At 37.6% G+C, this 15,226-nt stretch overlaps 1 protein-coding gene across 1 annotated transcript; it reads right to left on the minus strand.

The window, feature by feature from the left end:
• Window positions 1-1,062: 1,062 nt before the first annotated feature.
• LOC141607085 (uncharacterized) lies at window positions 1,063-4,623 on the minus strand. The gene is made up of 2 exons (XM_074426445.1): window positions 1,736-4,623; window positions 1,063-1,475 (listed from the first exon to the last, which is right to left on the minus strand). Exons 1-2 carry the CDS (start codon window positions 4,398-4,400, stop codon window positions 1,063-1,065), a joined length of 3,078 nt encoding a protein of 1,025 aa, XP_074282546.1. The 5' UTR covers window positions 4,401-4,623.
• Window positions 4,624-15,226: the final 10,603 nt, after the last annotated feature.

Genomic DNA, 15,226 nt, shown 5'->3' on the forward strand with positions numbered 1-15,226 from the left:
TTAGAGTTACTTCTAATCAAGCCCAATAATTCGTAAAACCCTAATCTGCAAAACTCAGTTGTTCAGTGAAGTTGAGTTCCCGGATTAACTGATATTCTTTCCGTCTCAATTATTTGTTTACCTTTTACATTCATTATGAGGAGGTGTATTTTAATCAAAGATAAGCAAATGGTTGGGACGGTGGGAGTAGTAATGAAATATAAATTCAGTAAATATTGATATGTCTACTGATATCAAGTACTCCTTGTGCAGGAAGATTACGCCATTTTTCTCGCATTCAGAAGGTTCTCTCTTGCTTATGGCGTCGCTTATTTTCATTTTCAGTGATCACCGGAATTATGCATTTCACTCGTCGTTCGTGACGATCAAATAAATTGAAGATTTTGAAAGGTATAATTTTTAATTTGTTTTTAGTTCCTGCAGTTCATATTTGGTAAATGTTATCATGCATATATGATTGAACTGATCAGCCATAAATCTGACTGAAAATACAAAGCCAGATACAATTTGAAAAATTGAAGTTAGCCTCTCAGAGAGTTAGAGCGCACCTGTGTGTGTAAGTCGGTGACGGTGTCGGGTGTCGAATTAATTGTACATGCTATGTGAATGTTTTGTTGCTTAACACAATAAACCAGCTAGCCTTAAAAACACACAATGCATAATTACATGACAAGTAGTGGATGTTATGCTTATGACAAGAAACCAGCTACCTATGAAAAAAACACTTCCGAGTATTTTACATAATAAGTATTCCGTAATAGATTACATCAAATTTATTGTACATGCTATGTGAATCTTATTCAAGCTTACAACAAAGTAACAAGAACTTGAAAGCATTTTACATTCAACTATGGTAGATTCGTAGTCTTAACTCTTAATAATCTATCTTCAGCCCTCATTTGCGGATTATTGTATCCCTGATTGAAATCAACCTCAGTCGGTCAGGCCTCTGTAACCAGCAGTGCTACAGGTAGAAAATAATGTTATCTTAGCAGAACTTCTAATTAAATTCAAACTTTTAGCATAATTCGCGACTAGTATGGTGTACAACTATGGTATGTCTCATGATATACCTCTTGCAGGAATATTACGCCTGTTTCTGGCATTCAGAAGGTTGTCTTTTGCTGATTGAAGCCTGCTTCTGGCATCGACTATTTTCATTCGCTCTTGTGGCAAATGATTCGAGCACGACACCCCGACACTGATAACAGTAGTAATGCATTCCAGTCTTCGTTGAAGCTCATCTTGGATTGCTCTTGTGTCATCGGCCTCTTCAGTGAGATTATCTTCTTCGAGTGATGGGTCTACAATTTGTAGCACTTGGTCAGGTAATGCTCCTCTTGCATGCAGATGAAGGCTGTAGCCTTCCTTGAACATGCTATCTGTTGGACTCTTTCCTGTCAGTAGCTCAAGTAGGAGTATGCCATAGCTGTAAACATCGCCCTCTGTAGATGGCTGACTTCCAAGCCCGTACTCTAACATGTGAAACAATGACAGAACTTAGACACATAAATGAGGAGTAGATAGATAGATAAATAGGCAAGCCTTAGAATATTCATTTACTTTAATAATTTATTAGCTAGCTAATCTTACTAATGGGTACATGTATGAAGTGGCTTATTTTAGCATCAAGGTCCTGGGATTTGCCGAATTTATGCATTTTTGTCTTTTGATGATAAATTTATTTCGTGGTGTTTTTCCGACTAATTAAGATTAGGAATCACACTATTATTACCTGGTGCAGAATAGCCTATAGTGCCCTTGATTCCGATTGTACTAGTTTGATTCGGATGTCGAGGTTGAGTAAGAAACCTAGCTAATCCAAAATCCCCAACATGAGCGACCATGTCATTATCGAGCAATATGTTGCTCGGTTTCAAGTCGCAATGCACTATTGGAGTTTCACACTCATGGTGGAGATAGATGAGTGCATGGGCCACATCAATCGCTACATCCACCCTTTGAGAAAGGCTCATGTTTCCATCTACTCCATGTAACCATCTGTCTAGACTTCCATTGGGCATGAACTCGTATACTAGGGCTCTAAAATCATTTCTCTGAAAATCAATACTAGAGCAAGCTGTTACAATACCAACCAGGTTACGGTGACGGACATTTCTCAAAGCCTTACACTCTGCAATGAAACTCTTAGATGCATCTAGATGTTCCAGGTTAAGAACTTTGACAGCAAACACTTGGCCATCTAAAACCCCCTTAAATACTGATCCAAAAGAGCCTGCTCCAAGCAGGTTGTCTGAAGAAAACCCAGATGTGATTTTGAGTAGCATGTGGTAAGACATTTTCGTTAGTGTTTTGCCGGTCATTGAAGTTGACAAGATGGGTTGCCTTTTATTCCTTCGATAGATGAAATACAAGGGTAGTAACATGGCCATCACCCCAACCAGTGTGCACACCGTTGAAATTACCACCTTCTTGAGGGTATTAGACAAACGTTTTTTCTTTCTAGGTATTTCATTTTCGATACATTTGGGCAAATGTAGCTCCTGTATTCCTCCACAAACCCTGCTGTTACCAGCAAGAAAGAATCCAGTTGCATTTGCAAAAATTCCTATTGTTGGAACCGTTCCCTCAAAATTGTTGTAAGATAAATTTAGATATTTTAAGGGTAATTTGGACAAGTATATTGGTATTTGACCTGACAAATGGTTTCGAGAAATGTCAATTTCCAGAAGGGATGCCAAAGAAGTAAATGATGTTGGAATTGCTCCACAGAATGAATTTCCGTCCACATATATAAATTGAAGAGAAAGGCACTCACTCAAACTATCTGGAAGCACTCCTGACAACTTATTGTTAGACATTTCTAAGTCAATTATATTTATTTGCTTACTGATTTCCGGAGGCAGTGACCCTTCCAACTGATTTTCTGATAAGGATATGAAAATAAACTTAGCACCTCCTTGAAAGAGCTCACTCGATATGTTTCCAGAGAAGTAATTGTTATGCAGGTCCATGTATAGTAAATTTTGACAGTTCCCAAGGCTTTCAGGTATGCTCCCTTCCAGTATGTTGTCTGATAAAAAAAGCTCACTGAGACGTGATAAATTTCCAATGGAAATGGGAATTGTACCTGTTAGTCTGTTTGAGTTTAAAGCAAGAGCTTGTAACTTCTGCAGCTTCCCAAGATCATGAGGAAGGGATGCTGACAATATGCTTTCGAACATGGCTAACTTCTCAAGGTTGATGAGATTGGTAATCCCAGCAGGAAGTGTTCCACTAATCAAACTGTTTCCGATTGTCAGCCATTTTAAAGTGGTGGAGAGATTGGCTATGGATTGGGGTAATATTCCAGAAAAATCATTATATGTCAATGAGAGGAATTGTAATTGACTACAGTTAACTAAGGTAGCTATAAAGCTAATGTCCCCCACCAGAAAGTTTTTTTCAAGATCTAAATGAACTAGATTATGAAAATGGCTGAAATCCTGAGGAACACTTCCTGTAAAACCATTCAGCGACAATCCAATAAACTCGAGGCTCGTAAGGTTTCTTATGGTGATTGGAATTGATCCTGAAAAGTTATTTTCAAATAGGTTTAGCCATTTCAGACGAGGAATAGTGAAGCCCATATTTGCGGGAAGCTCTCCATGTAGCTGATTGGCAGGCAAATCAAGAAAGTGAAGATAGGAGAGATTGAAAATGGATGTGGGAAGTGTGCCTGAGAGTAAATTTTCTCCAACTTCAAGGTTAGTTAGGTTTTGCACCTTACCAATGTTGATTGGGATAGTTCCTGTAAAGGAATTATAAGCAGCAGATATTGTTACTAAGGAGGTAAGGTTTGGTATGATGTCAAAAAGAGAGCCTGTAAAATAGTTTTGGGAAATGCTAAGGTATTCTAGCTTAATCAATGCTCGTAATCCTGCTGGTAGTTTTCCCTCTAGCTTGTTGTTGCCTAAACTAAGAAATCCAAGGTTAATACAATGTGATATATTCTTTGGAATTGAACCTGCAAGTGTGTTATTTTGTAGCCCTAGTTCACGTAGCCTAAATAGGCGACCTAATTGCTTGGGGATTTCACCATACAGGCTATTATTATAAAGCCTAATGCTTTGAAGGAAGCTCAGGTTTCCTATGAAGGGAGATATGGTTCCTGCCAATCCCCTTGAACTCAAATCTAGTACAGTCACTCTGTTATGTTTGCGCCCGCAAGTAACCCCCTGCCAGCTACAATGGTGCATAGTGTTATTCCATGAGCTTAAAACCCAGTCGGGATATTTCACCAGTTGGTTTTTGATAGCCAACAATGCCACTCGGTCAGTTTCATTTCCTGGTAATTTAACACTATGCAGAGACTCAGTTGCTGTGACTTTTTGAATAGCAATTATAACGATGATAAGAAAGATGATAGGAAAGACTGGTTTGCTACACAAGGAAGACATTACTCTTAAACGAGATCGTAATGGATTTTGAGGTAAATTTGTTTTATTTTGTGTGTTGCTGTTTTATGTGTTAGATGCTCTTTAAAATCCACTCTCTTCATAAATATAGACAGTCAAGTACTCCCTCTGGCTTTTATTTTTCTTCCCGATTCTCTAATATATGTGAGGAGTATTATAATGAAATGGGAAGAAAACAACAAGCCGGAGGGAGTACTTATTAAGGTAATTAACAATGTTGTATAATTGGTAGGAGAAAGAGTGGTTTGTCGTTGATTTTGTGGTTTCACTGCACATGCGATGTAATGATTTCCTTTGCTAAAGAGAAATGATGTCGTTGATCCACTCAAGGAAAATTATTCTAGTAAAAAATATTATTTACTAAGATGATACTTCCTCTGTTTCCGACATTTGTTTACATTTACTTTTGACACACATGACTGAAAAACCCAAAAATGAAATAAGTAAAGAAATGGCCGCTACGGAGGGAGTATTATGTAGGCCGTGCGATTATGTAGGGCCTCAAAATTAGCGGGCGTAACTCAATTTTAGACAAAGGTAGCCTTTGCTCCATCCTTGTGCTTTTCGTTCTCTAACTAGTCGACTTTGATTCTGTGACCAATGTGTAGATCTAATCAATAGTGGCACAGATTATAACCATCCAGTTCACATGGCAAACATCATTGTTTGTACGGTCATCTAGGAATGAAGATGCAGAGACATATATCACTCATGTGATCAGCTTGATCTCCTTCAGCATGAGCAATTGATGGCCAGTAATACGATTCGGTCAGTTAATTAATTGTATTTTCTATGTTTACTTTATTGAATAGAATGAGTAATTGAGTACTACGGCCATCAAAAGGGAATTGTTGGTAAACCTTTTTAAGTCTAGAATTATTATTAGCCGATGCTATTGTACTTTACAAAGAGAAGAATCCCAAGTAGGCCACAGTTTAGAAATGTCATTTTGGTTGCTTTTTGACCGTTGGTTTACGCGTGCAAAGACAAAATTTCAAATCTGGTGAATGGTATTTGTTTTCTAACTGTATTACTTAGGCCGCTCTTTGGCGGTGACTCGATTTCACATTATATCTTCATCTTGTGTGTGAAGGTGCTCTCAAGACTTTTGACAAAAAGATGGAGTGGATAATGCGGAGATTGACAGTGTCAAAATTTGTCATAGATCCCCTCAGCATGCGTAGAAACATTTGTTATAGTAATAATATCTTCTTGACGATTCTAGGTCTAGGTTTTAGACTCTATATAATGTGTCTCTTATTGTAATCGTAGACATCGAACTATCAATAAAATACAATTGTCTTTATGAAATTCCTCCCTCTGAAATTCTACATGAATTACTACCTGATTGATTAAGTGGCTTCTTTGCAGTGTACTGATTTTTCTTCGAGAAATGAGGTCAGTGCCCTCAGAAAGACTTCCATGTTTAGAAACATAATTTATTCTCTAGTATTTTCAGCCGACCCCAAATCATTTTGGAATTAAGGCTCTGTTGTCTTTGGCTTATCATAGTCCAACATGGAAACCGCAATGAATAAAAGGATCCTATTCTATAGTCATTATTTGTTTATTTTCATGCATAAACTTAGAGCCGTTGGATGACGCCGGAATACAATTTGGAATGGACCAACTATTTCTTTTAGGAAATGGAGAGGGTCTTGACTTAGTGAACCTTAGATAGTTAGTAAAAATCAGCGCAGCTAAGTAGATAACAAGTATATTATTCAAAGGTAGACAAATGATTGTGTCGTAGGGAGTATTAAACTGTTAATAATGTTTTTCGTGAATTTACAGAACTTGAAAGATTTTACATCAAACTTTGGCAGATTCGTTAATGTCACAAGCAGAATTAGTGTACTGTCAGCATAAATTTCTAATCAAATTAAAACCGTCATTAATTTTGTTACTAAGGAACATTTGATATGTCTAGTGATCATGTGCCTCTTGCAGGAAGATTACGCTTTTTTCTAGCATTTAGAAGGCCTATTTATCTTGCTGATTGAAGCCTGCTTGTGGCGTCGGATATATTCATTTGATCATGTGGCAATGGGTTGGAGCATGACACTCTGAACACTATTCACAAAAATACATTCCAGTCGTCGTTGAAGCTTGATTGCCCTTCTATCACGGACTTGTTTACTGAGGACAAAAATACAACTTGTAAGCCGTGATCAGGTACTCCTACTTTTGCATAAATATATGAAGGTTATTGTCTTCCTTGAATATGTTGTATGTTGGTGAATTCATTAACTATGAAACTTTGATAGGCAATCATGTCATCATCAAGCAGTATGTTGCTCGGTTTCAGATCAGAATAGTGAATTAAATCATGACTTACTCCCTGCTTTACAAAAAATGGCAATCTCTGAAGATTTTTCTAGGCACATTTACAAGTTTTCATTGGCATCGAAACCTTTTTGGGTGAACTTAATTATGTTTGCTATAAAATATGAATTATGGAGTACTTGATTGAATAGAATGCAAAGTTGATACTTTTGGCCAACAATGTGGAATTTTTGGTAGCACTTTAATTAAGAGTCTTGTGTTGATGGTGATTAAGTGGCTTCCTCGCACTATCAGTGTGATGATTGTAAATTTGCAAAAGAGAAAAGAGATTAGTGTGTACGCTTGTTAAAAAATAACTAATCTTGCTTAAAACGACAATATACTACATTTTAATGGTAAAACAGATTCAAATACTATCACGTGATGTAATTAAGACATATTTGTTGCTATTACTTGGACAAAACTATAGAACTACTCCTATTACATGATACCTATTTGGATCCGTTTTACCGATAAAATGGATATTATCGTCTTAAACAAGAATTTGTGGTTAAAGAAAGATTTCCATTTTTTTAGTATAGTTTGTATTAGGATAGAATAGGGAAGTAATTTGCCAATAAAGGAAAGTGGTCATGTGGAGTTGAATGGATCAAAATGGTATAGTGGCCATGTAGAGTTGAATGGAGGGAGTATTATAGTCAGTACTAATGTAATTGATAAGATTTTTTTTTATCAATTGAACTTTTATAAACAAGTTTTAATGAAATTAGTTTTAAACCCGTGCAAAAAAATGCACGGGTTGTAATAACATGCGCTACTATTGGATAGAGGAGAATCGGGTAGCTGTAAACTTAGCCATTGGAAAGATTAAACACAGCTTGTTATATTTATGAGCATCTCATAACCATCAATATTGCAAATCTCATTGTTTTTATGGTCATCTAGGAATGAAGATGCAGATATATATATATATATATCACTCATGTGATCAGCTTAATCTCCTTAAGCATGAGCAATTGATGGCCAGTAATACAATTCGGTCAGTTAATTAATTGTATTGTCTATGATTACTTTATCTGTTGACGGATACATCCGTCTTAACAATAAAACGGGTCAAGCATCATCCCACTTGTGCATAAAAGACCAATCCATTGTTTTTTCCTATGCATTCTGCTTTTGTGTTATTCACACTACTTGACCCGTCTTAATCTTAAAACGGATATATCCGTTTTTAATAAAAATCTGTGTTACTTTATTGAATAGGGTGAGTACTACACTACTACGGCCACCAAAGGGGAATTGTTGGTGAACTTTACAAGTCTAGAAGTATTGTTAGCCAATGCTATTGTACTTTACAAAGAGAAGAATAACAAGTAGGTTAGAAATGTCATTTTGGTTGCTTTTTGACTGTTAGTTTACGCGTGCAAAGACAAAATTTCAGTTCTGGTGAATGGTAATTGTTCTCCAACCGTATAACTTACGCGGCGCTTTAGCGGTGACTCGATTTCACAATATATCACCATCTTGTGTGTGAAGGTGCTCCCAAGACTTTCGACCAAAAGATCGAATGGATAGTATTTGTCATAGACAGAAACGTATTTTAGCATTCTATATTCGATGTCACTATTAGCCTTTAATTATTTTTTGGAGTAAGATTGATGCTTAAGGTCGGAAGGCCGTTGCCCAACCCATCGATCACTAGTCAACCTAAAAATACTCCGTCTAGCAGGGTAAGCTCAAATAAGGACTTTTCGAGGCATATGAGTAGTTATAATTAGCATAGAAAACTTTTTGATGATTGAATTGCATTTTGAGGCGTGCGTGCACCCATGGACGGTTCGAAAGGATGATTCATGTCAGCCGACCCCAAATCATTTTGGGATTAAGGCTCTGATGTTGTTGTTGTTGTATTTTATTAAATAAGATAGTGCATTACTGACTTACTGTCCAACACTAATCACAGAAATAATACATTATTCCAGTCTTCGTTGAAGCTCGTCTGATTGACAACCTGTCGTGGACTTCTTCACTGAGGATATCTTATTCAAGCTATGGGTCTACAATTTGTAAGCTGTGATCAGGTACTCCTTTTGCAAATATAGTGTTCCTTGAAAATGTCGTTTGGATCTTTTCCCGTCATGAGCTTTGAGTAACAGTATGTCATAACTGTAAATATGGACATCGGTTGATCCAAAATCCCCAGCATTGTTAAAATTCACCAACTCCTACTCACTAGCTTACCTATTCCACCAACCATGGCAAGTATGAAATCAAAGTAGCATCAAAGTGTGGTAGGTAAGTCAAAGAAGTGAATAGCATTCACCTACCTTACTCATTTTACACATGTGTGTAAGACTTTGTGTGTAGAAGCAAATCAAGCCATTATTTCAATAGTGTGTTGTGTAGTATAAATAGCTAGCATTTGTGTGAGTAATGTACACACAAAAACAAAACAAACAATAAGAGAGTTTGTAAGAGTTTGTGAGTTGTAGAAATATTAGTGAGTTAAGAGTGTGAGTGTTTATTTATAATTGGTATATTTCCAATTTATTTGAGTGATAATAAAATTATTGTAAGAGTGCAATTTATTATTATCGTCTTACTCTTTTCACATAATATTTTTCATTACGCTTCCGTATAAAATACACTCGATTCGCTACATTTGGCATCGAGCCGATGAAGGCGGAGTGTTATTTATCTTGTCCAAATATTGATCCGGGATCAATATTATCTTAGTGTGCACAAACCCGGGACCGTGAAGCAAATTGGTCGGGGATCAAGCTTACTTGATTGAGCCGGGCGTCATCAAGTCACCATGGGAGATATCAACTTTTCAACTAGTGGTATTGAGAAGTTAAACAATGGAAATTACAGTACGTGGAGCACACGTATGCAATTCTATCTGTTGGGACAAGATCTTTGGAGCATTGTTGGCGGTGGTGAAACCGCCAAACCAGCTAAAGAAGAAGAGCTTAAGAAGTGGAAGGTCAAAGCCGGAAAGGCTATGTACGTGTTAGCGGCAACCGTCGGGGACGATATCTTTATGCCGCATCAAAGATGCAGAAACACCAAAGGAGGCATGGGACATTTTAAAAGAGTTGTTCTCAAAAAGAATGATTCTCAACTCCGCTTGCTCGAGAATGAGCTAATGTCGGTTCGACAGAATACCATGTCGGTAAACGAGTGGTTTACCAAAGTCAAAACTTTGTGTGAGCAAATCACAAAGTTGGATCCTGAAAATCCAATCACGGATACCAGGATGCGAAGAATTATTATCTTCGGTTTAAGGCCAGGTTTCAAGATTCTTGTTGCGGCAATTCGAGGTTGGGCTACACAACCAACTCTTATTGAGTTTGAAAATATGTTAGCCAACCAAGAAGCTCTAGATAAGCAAATGTCTGGAGCATCCATCAAGGAAGAAGAAAAGGCTCTCTTTGGTAATAAAAAGTCATACCAAGGAGGTGACAAGAGAAATTCTCGAGTCGAGTTCTCAAGGCGGTTCAAATAGAAAGCCGGAGGATTCGAAAAAGGCCAAGGAAGAAGAGGCTTCCAACAAGGGGGAACTCGTCAAGATCGACAACCAGACCATCAAGGAGGTCAGGTGCGCCCAGATGTTGTTTGCTACAAGTGTAGTAAAAAGGGACATTATGCTCGAAATTGTTGGTCAAAATCGGCAGAAGGAAATGTCGCAACATCAAACGAGCACAAAAATGATGAAGTTGAATGGGATGTTCAAGCTTCATATTCAGTTGAACAAGAAGGTTCAAGCAAGAAGTCGACAGTGCACGAAGCAATGGCATTAGTCGCGGAAAGTGATAACTTAATCAATTATAAAGATGATTGGATAATTGATTCAGGTTGTTCGAATCACATGACGGAGACAAAGAGAAGTTTCTAAGCATGTCGAGTACAAGCGTGGACGAGTTGTTGTGGATCGCAAATAACTCGGAGTTGCCAATCACTCATATTGGCAAGGCCATGGTTATCCCAAGATATAGTAACAAGCAAGTTCATCTTGATAATGTTTATCATGTATCGTGTATGACGAAAAATCTAATATCGGTGTCACAACTAGCGACTTCGGAAACCATGTGATTTTTGGGCCTAATGATGTGAAAGTGTATCCAAGTTTGGAGGGAAATTCATCTCCTATCATGGAAGGGCGACGTTTGGAATCTGTCTACGTAATGTCCGCTCAAACGGCATATGTAGACAAAGCTAGAAAAAAATGAGACGGGCTGATTTGTGGCATGCACGCCCAGGGCATGTAAGCTACACCAAACTGAAAGTCATGATGAGTAAATCAATGCTCAATGGCCTTCCTCAACTTGATGTGAAAGAAGATGTAGTTTGTCTTTGGGTGTCAATTTGGCAAAGCACATCAGCTACCATATGAGGAGTCAAAGTTCAAGGCGGAGACACCTCTGGAGTTAATTCACTCTGACCTATTTGGTCCGGTGAAACAACCATCAGTTAGTGGTTATCGTTACATGATCACTTTCATTGATGATTTCTCAAGATATGTGTGGGTTGATTTTTTGAAGGAAAAATCAGAAGCTTTTGACAAGTTCAAAACTTTCAAAGAAAAAGTGGAAAAAGAAGTTGGCAGCAAGATTCAATGTCTACGTACAGACAATGGGGGAGAGTTCACATCCACAGAATTCACACGATATCTACAAGATTGTAAGATCAAACGTCAGTTGACGTGTCCAAACACTCCACAACAGAATGGAGTGGCAGAGAGGAAGAATCGACATCTCGCTGAAACATGCCGAAGTATGGTACATGCCAAAACCGTGTACTCCACGTTCTTTAAAATGAATGCATGAAGACAACACACATGTGATAAATAGGCTACCACAAGCGAGACTAGAATATGTCTCTCCATTTCAGAAGTTGTGGAAGCTAAAACCTGCTGTGAGTCATTTCCGAGTTTTCGGGTGTGTATGTTATGTCTTCGTTCCAGATCATCTTCGTACCAAATTTGACAAGAAGGCAATTCGTTGTATCTTTCTTGGGTACGATGATCAAAGAAAAGGATGGAAATGTTGTGATCCAACTACTGACAAGTATCATGTGTCAAGAAATGTGGTGTTTGATGAAGCATCATCTTGGTGGTCACCACAACCCGTGTTACTGCCAGACTCAAAGGAGATTGAGGAAAAACTCAAGGATAAGATAGATGATCAGTTAAGCGAGAGTGATGGTGAATCAGAAAGTGAAGAATCTCACTCTTCACCATCAAAAGAGAAAAGTCCTTGGACAACAGGGGTACACCACAGGACTCCTGAGGAATTAAGACCGAGTCAGGTTGAAGATGTCATTATCCAAGATAAGGATAGTCAGCAACAAGTAAGGAGAACTAGCCGGCCACACAAGCCAAATCCTAAATATGCAAATGCAGCAGTGGTGGAGAACACCGTGAAAGAGCCAAGTAGTTACGATGAGGCTGCCCGTAGCAAAGATTGGATGAAGGCTATGGAAGAGGAAATCCAAGCACTTCATCAAAATGAAACTTGGGAGTTAGTGCAAAAGCCAAGTGAGGTTAAACCCATTTCATGCAAGTGGGTGTATAAAGTGAAGACCAAGCCAGATGAATCTATTGAAAGGTACAAGGCACGACTAGTAGCTCGAGGATTCTCTCAACAATATGGGCTAGATTATGATGAAACATTTAGTCCGGTTGCAAAGATTACGACTGTACGTGTTTTACTAGCACTTGCAGCTAGTAACTCATGGAAATTGTGGCAGATGGACGTGAAGAACGCATTTCTTCATGGCGAGCTTGATAGAGACATATACATGGATCAACCAAAAGGGTTTGAGAGTTCTGATCAACATTATGTATGTAAGTTGAAGAAAGCTCTTTATGGATTGAAGCAGGCGCCACGAGCATGGTATGGTAAGATAGCTGAATTCTTACTACAAAGTGGTTATTCAGTTGCTCCTGCAGATTCGAGCTTGTTTCTGAAAGTTCGAGATGGAAAGTTATCAGTGGTCCTTGTTTATGTGGATGATCTTATCATCACTGGAGATGATGAAAGAGAGATTCATCAAATAAGATCAAATCTCTCGATAAGGTTTCATATGAAAGAGCTTGGAGAGTTAAAGCATTTTCTTGGTCTAGAGATAGACAGAACCAAAGGTGGGATATTTCTTTGTCAACAGAAATACGCCCAGGATATTTTGGAGAAGTACGGGATGCTCGATTGCAAACCAGTGTCGACTCCAACCGAGATTAATGTTAGACTATGTTCTACAGAGGGAAAAGATTTAGAGGATGTGACGATGTATAGACAACTCGTGGGAAGTCTTATATATCTCACATTGACTCGACCGGATATCGCTTACGCGGTAAGCGTGGTTAGTCGTTTCATGCAAAATCCAAAGAAGTCTCATTTGGAAGCAATACGACGTATATTGAGGTACATTAAAGGAACAATTGACTATGGAATATTGTACCCAAGTGGTGAATTATCTGAAATTCACGGGTATTGTGATGCTGATTATGCCGGTGATCATGACACACGTCGATCAACTACCGGGTATGCATTTAGTCTTGGTTCCGGTGCTGTTTCGTGGTGTAGTAAGAGGCAACCTACTGTATCATTGTCGAGTACAGAGGCAGAGTATAGGGCAAAGAATGATGGCAGACAAGAGTGTGTGTGGCTAACACAACTCTTGAAGGATCTATATCAACCAGATTGATTCTGGAGTGAAGGTTTATTGTGACAACATGTCAAATGAATGAGATTAGCGAAAAATCCAGTTTTCATGCTAGAACAAAACATGTTGAAGTACATTACCATTTTGTACGAGAAAAGGTTCTAAGGGGTGAGATTCATCTGGACTATGTCAAGACCGATGATCAAGTGGCAGATATCTTTACCAAGGGTCTGAGTGGACCAAAGTTTGAGAAGTTCCGAATGCAACTTGGTATGACTTCTAGACTAACTCTGATATGAGAGAGTAGTCGTTGAGGGGGAGTGTTAAAATTCACCAACTCCTACTCACTAGCTTACCTATTCCACCAACCATGGCAAGTATGAAATCAAAGTAGCATCAAAGTGTGGTAGGTAAGTCAAAGAAGTGAATAGCATTCACCTACCTTACTCATTTTACACATGTGTGTAAGACTTTGTGTGTAGAAGCAAATCAAGCCATTATTTCAATAGTGTGTTGTGTAGTATAAATAGCTAGCATTTGTGTGAGTAATGTACACACAAAAACAAAACAAACAATAAGAGAGTTTGTAAGAGTTTGTGAGTTGTAGAAATATTAGTGAGTTAAGAGTGTGAGTGTTTATTTATAATTGGTATATTTCCAATTTATTTGAGTGATAATAAAATTATTGTAAGAGTGCAATTTATTATTATCGTCTTACTCTTTTCACATAATATTTTTCATTACGCTTCCGTATAAAATACACTCTGATTCGCTACATAGGCGAATAAGGCAATCATGTCATTATTGAGCAATATGTTGTTCGGTTTCAGAACATAGTGAACAATTAGAGTTTCACACGCGTAGTGGTTATAATTGAGCAAGGCATATTCTATTGATCTGTTTCTTTGGCCTAGATAAGATTTTGGTAAAGTAATCGTACTGTTAATTTTCTATAAACTGGTTTATTGAATTGGTATACGCTCTACTTCCCAAATTTGTGAAATTCTTGAACCATAGGAACATGATAGTAGTCTTTTTATATTGGTCGTGTAGGGTTTTCATATCTTATCGCGTATCCTTGTGAACTTCATGTTTTAACTCAAAACAGAAGTATTAACTGTAAGATAGTTGAGTCCGACCAATGACACATAGACGAATACCTCGATTTTATGCCTCGCAATAGGTGAGATCCTTTGAGCTACGAGATAATTAAAGCCTACCCGTGAATTTTCATTATATATGCTGTTGTAGTATACTTGTATGAGCGGGATTGGATGCTCTTTATGTTTTCATTTATTCATCAGAATAGTGAATTAAAATCATGACTTACTCCCTGCTTTACAAAAAATGGCAATCTCTGAAGATTTTTCTTAAGCACATTTAGATGTTTTTATTGGTGTCGAAAACTTTTTTGATTGAATTTAATTGTGTTTGCTATAGAATATAATAAAATTACTTGATTGAATAGAGTGCAAAGTTGATACTTCTGGCCAACAATGTGGAATTTTTGGTAGCACTTTAATTAATAGTTTTGTATTGCTGGTGATTAAGTGGCTTCCTCGCACTATCAATGTGATGATTGTAAATTTGCAAAAGAGAAAAGAGATGCTTAAGACGGCAAGGTCCATTTTAATGGTAAAACGGATTCAAATATTACCACGTGATGATAATAAGACAAACGTTTTGCTATAACTTGGACAACTACTCTTAAGTGTTATCATATGATACCTATTTGGATCCGTTTTACAAGTAAACTTAATATTGTCGTCTTCAAGGATTTGTGGTTAAAGAAAGATTTCCATTTCTAATTTCTAGAAACATTATGTAAATGGTTTTGAGAAATGTCAATTTTTACA

This window comes from Silene latifolia, chromosome 10 (assembly GCF_048544455.1).
Source record: "Silene latifolia isolate original U9 population chromosome 10, ASM4854445v1, whole genome shotgun sequence".
Taxonomy (NCBI): domain Eukaryota; kingdom Viridiplantae; phylum Streptophyta; class Magnoliopsida; order Caryophyllales; family Caryophyllaceae; genus Silene; species Silene latifolia.